General features: G+C 33.2%; 1 protein-coding gene across 2 annotated transcripts; it reads right to left on the bottom strand.

The window, feature by feature from the left end:
• Positions 1-215: 215 nt before the first annotated feature.
• Positions 216-3059, bottom strand: LOC113397500 (uncharacterized). Of its 2 annotated transcripts, none has more exons than XM_026635891.2 (5): positions 2855-3059; positions 2499-2611; positions 1872-1976; positions 1439-1621; positions 216-1104 (listed from the first exon to the last, which is right to left on the bottom strand). In XM_026635891.2, exons 1-5 carry the CDS (start codon positions 2955-2957, stop codon positions 1039-1041), a joined length of 570 nt encoding a protein of 189 aa, XP_026491676.1. In that variant the 5' UTR covers positions 2958-3059; the 3' UTR covers positions 216-1038. The 2 variants fall into 2 exon arrangements, with proteins under 2 accessions (XP_026491676.1, XP_026491677.1); XM_026635892.2 differs by having other exon boundaries at positions 1495-1621; positions 2855-3057.
• Between the last annotated feature and the right edge of the window lie 1673 nt (positions 3060-4732).

The raw sequence follows: 4732 nt of genomic DNA, 5'->3' as shown, positions 1-4732 counted from the left end.
GCTTATTCTCTATAGTTTGAAACTGTTACTTGCTGATCCAAGTTTATTTTGATAGGCAACATTATACCTCAATTGGAAAGTAATAAAAAATTGAAATTTATTTTTAATTATTATATTCGAGTATATTGTGCTTATTCTTGCCATTATTGATACTATTACATAAGAGTTATTATGTAAATCTGTCGATTTTGTAAACGGTGAAATAAAACGATATATATATAAAAAATAAATTAAGTACAAATTTATTTGTCATCTATAATTACATTTTGACATTTCAAACTAATCACGTGATTTGATCACTTAAAGCTTCGTAAGCTACTCGTATCATAAAATTAAATAGAAATAAATTATTATTCTTTTCATACTTATTTACATTTGAGATTGCACATGCCTTTGGCACTAGCTAGACTAGGTCTTATAAATAATTTAAAAAATACACAAAATTGAAGCTATATACAATTGTCTAAAGAGAGCTTGTTACAAAAGTCGAGACATTATATTTACAATTAAAATACAAATAAATACGTCAAAAGTACAGTTTGACTAGAAGCAAATAAAATTAATTAAAAAATTACTTATTTCAATAATACTGGTCTTAAGCCTAGTGGAAAATTGAATAACTATATCACAATTTAGGAATTGCGTCAAAAACGCTGATATACTAAAAACAATACTGATAAGGGATGTCCAAAACCCTAAACTAGACGCTAACTAATTTAAATTAGGTTGAAATTAAATACACGGTAATAGGACGTAACGTAACGATTCACAACTTCTTTTGGTCCCATTCTTATAACGATCGAATAAATAACTTATGTCTATCATAATACTGCTTATATTTAAATCGATTTAACTATAAGACACATTGATCAGTCGCATAGTTATTACGTTTCTACTTCACAACTTTGTCTCTCACTATAGAAGCACTATAGAAGTCTTCGTAAAAAGTTTTTTGTTCAGGACTTTTTTAGTGTCCTCTAAGCACTACAAATGTCTTTAATAGGAACCCGTCTAAATTCTTAAATACTTGCTCGGTTTTCACCATAAAGTCCTCTTCTTTTCACAAATGCATTTAGATCGATTCCACTTCATATTCTGGTTCCGCTGTAACAATATAAAATCAAATTCGATCTCGTTGCTTTTATATAACGTTGGTGAATAAAACAAAAAAAAGTCAAAGCTGTGTTGTAAGACAACGGATGTCAGTACGGCATTAAAAAAATTACACATCGATAAGGAAATCAAAAAATAGATATTCAAAAGCATTACGAATTGCTGCTACTGTTGAACATCCATGCAAAAAGGGCAAAAAATAATTTTGAAAAAAAAAAAAAAAAACATCGATATGAAAGCGAAGGTTAAAATAATTGCGTTAGACTAGCATGCGTGCCGTTCCACACCTACGTTAGTGTTCACAGACATCCATCATCCTACGAACCTTCTTGAGGCAATTCCGCCTTTCTTCCATGTTGGGACATTGACAGGAGCACTTACGAGGATTATATACCCTCGGCGAGGCACAGTCGCTGGACGAAGAGGTGCAGCAGCTGCAGCTCTCGTGCACCTCGAGGCTGTACGTCGAACACGTCTCCTTGTTCGTCTTTAAATTGTATATTCGAACCTGCACGAGATATCACTTCAATCAATAGGCTATAACAACAATGACTAATTATGATTGAAAGCGGTACGATCAAAACAATGATGAATGGGCCTTTTTTGAGTCACGTCAGTCTGTTATGTCATTATTATCGTTAAGGATTGCGCAAACGACCAATGGACAAGTGTGTCAAGGATGCACTTGAATAACTGAGGCAAACAAATAACAGTCGATCTTTGATTAGTGAGATAAATATTAAGTCTTTAAAACTTACCGGGATCGGTTCTATCCTGGTCTTCGTTGCGACACATTGTGAGCCCGGTGCTTCTAAATCGCAGAGGCCGACACAACGCTTGACCCAAACCCAGCTCGGGCTAACCTGGGGAAATACGCTCACGTCAGTACACCCATCTAAATATTCGGAAGCGGATTTTCTCACGCATTAATGACCACCGTCACGGATGTAAACGACATTGTTCCTAGTAAAATATTCAAATATCATATCTTAGTGCAAATGTTTGCTTATTTACTCGTGTTCGGTGAAATTGGTCGCGTATTTCTGTTATCAATCATTTAAATTAAGCAGATGATTTCATTGTAAGTATTGCGAAATAATATTATAGAATAGCAAAATGTTACAATTTAATTAGGAAGAAATAATCAGTTCAATATTACGATTTAAAGACTAACTTAGAGTTAAACTTAATTAAATCAAAGATAATGAATAATTATTCTATTTAATTTGTCATAATAATAATTATATTTTTAATAGCAATTTATATTATTTTTAATAGAATTATTTAGACGATTACTTAAATTAAAATTAGGTTTATTATTTTTATTAAAAAAAATATAGATATATTTTAGTTCATTAAAATTATTTGTGTAAAATAAATCTCACTTGTAAATATGAACTTTGTAGTTTTAATTCCTGGAACACTTCTTTTGGTTCACCACATCTAGACTTTTCTATGAATTCATTCCTTCGCTGTTCCAAAGTACTGTTGCACGCCACTGCAGACAAACATTTCAAGATTAATTTCACAGAGCACAGACATACTTAAGAAAAAAGTTGTCATTAAGTTTTACACGCACGTGTTAAACCGCCAAATATTGCATCAGCTATTGTAACAGGTACAGACTTATACCTAAGTGAAACTTTATACTTAGAGAAACTTTACCATGAGACAAATATTTTTAACCTTCAAAAGTATTCCAAGAATTTTAAATTTCCTTTTAGGGTCAGGGGTAAATCACCTTTTTTTATAAGGTCGCTCTCATCGGCCTTCGGGAACTTCGGGTGATGTCTGAACCCGTTCACAGCCACAACAAAAACAAATAAGAAAAATATTCTCGCCATTGTACTGTCACTTCACTTCACTATTGCACTATATCAGATTCACGGTCACCCGTACGTGTTGCTCCTTTGGCGGACTGGTGGTTTGTGGTGGTTGGCGCGACGGTTTTCTATTATAAAGCCTGAGTCAGCGGGTGTGTGGCAGGCTCGGCCGCACGCCGCGCCGTTGCGTCACGCTGCACAGCTGATCCTACGTCATGCTACGCGACGCTTCGACGAAACGCAACGAGCTTTACCTTTAAATACATGCGTTGAATTTAATCCGCATTAAAACATCCCAAAACAATCGCTCATATCTTTATTATATATACAATTATTCGATAAAGATATAAAATATTTCATTCGATTGTCGTTTTCGATAGCAATTCTGAGTTTTTCAGATATACGGGAAAAACCTCAGCAGGAATTCGAGCATTGATATCGATGATAAGTCTTGTCGATATATGTGTAACTTTGGAATGACATTATTATAATTCATGCGATGACTATTTCTCAACACTTATAAAGTATTGTGTCATTATTGCGAAAACTACCGGCGCTTGCTCCTGATAATCTTATCAATCATCATCGTCTGTTATATTACTTAGGGTCTTGATGTGAACGTGTTGACGTCATTCTAAGTTAACCAGACCTTATCGAGATTGCCCTAAATTCGGCGCGTGCGGTTCTTAAATTATAACCTAAATTCTAAATCTAGAACAAACCGTACGACGGCCTTAATTTACTACCGTATTTTAATATTGAAATTGAAATAAAATTAGAAATTCGTGATATATTGTTAGCAGTTTATTTATAAGAAAGTTAAATAACTCTTAATAATTTTAATATTATATAACACATTACTCTATTATGGTTATCCCATGTCTCAGAACGTATTTTAAAACATATCAGTTTCCTTGTAATGTTTCCATATATATTTCACCATAAAACACGAGATGAATTTAAAAAGCAATCTTTAATAAGCTACTCTCGTTCCGCACCTATTCTTCAGAAACAGCGTGATCTATACATTAATCCATATCAGCTTTTTGATATTTAGCTGTTTTTTGGCATTATTTTTACGCAATTCGACCTCCTTTTGTTATCATATCAACATTTTAATCTATTAGTGGGGTGAAACTTGTTTAAATAGTTTCAAGATTAAACTTACACGTGATAAGTTAAAGTAAATAAAAGCTTCTTAAAAGTTAAAGTTCGTATACATTGTATATATCAAGTTAAGGAAATTCAGTGCTTACTACCAATAAAGGATATTGATATTTGGCGAGAGAAACTGATGAATAGATGGCTTACCAAAAGGATCTACTCATAGCGAATTTAAAGGCCACAGCACACCTGCGGGCTCCCTGGTGTTGCAGATGTCCGTGGGCGGCGGTAGTAACTTTCAATCGGGTCAGCCCTCTGCTCGTCTGCCACCATAAAAAAATCACTGATCAATCAATGAAAAGGCACTGAAAAACTGCAATTATAAATATATTACATTAATTAACTAAATGCCGTAAAATTCCTACCACCGCTTCTTAGTACTTGTCAACTATCTGAACTAACGTTAATTATATTTAATTAAGATGTATACTTTAGTATTGTTTATTTTAGTTGCATATAATAATGAACGTATTTAATTGCTCCGTGATTTTTTTTTTATACCGCGAATTTTATCCAGTGCGGAAAGCCTGTACCTAGTCATCAAAAGCCACTTGAGTGTTATGAAATATATTAATCCCATCAAAATGGAAAATCCATTTTAAATTTATATCGTACAAAATATAAAAAAGAAA

The sequence above is a fragment of the Vanessa tameamea genome, chromosome 3, assembly GCF_037043105.1.
Source record: "Vanessa tameamea isolate UH-Manoa-2023 chromosome 3, ilVanTame1 primary haplotype, whole genome shotgun sequence".
Classification (NCBI taxonomy): Eukaryota; Metazoa; Arthropoda; class Insecta; order Lepidoptera; family Nymphalidae; genus Vanessa; species Vanessa tameamea.
Note: the sequence above shows the minus strand (reverse complement) of the source record. Positions and strands in the feature narration are given on the sequence as shown.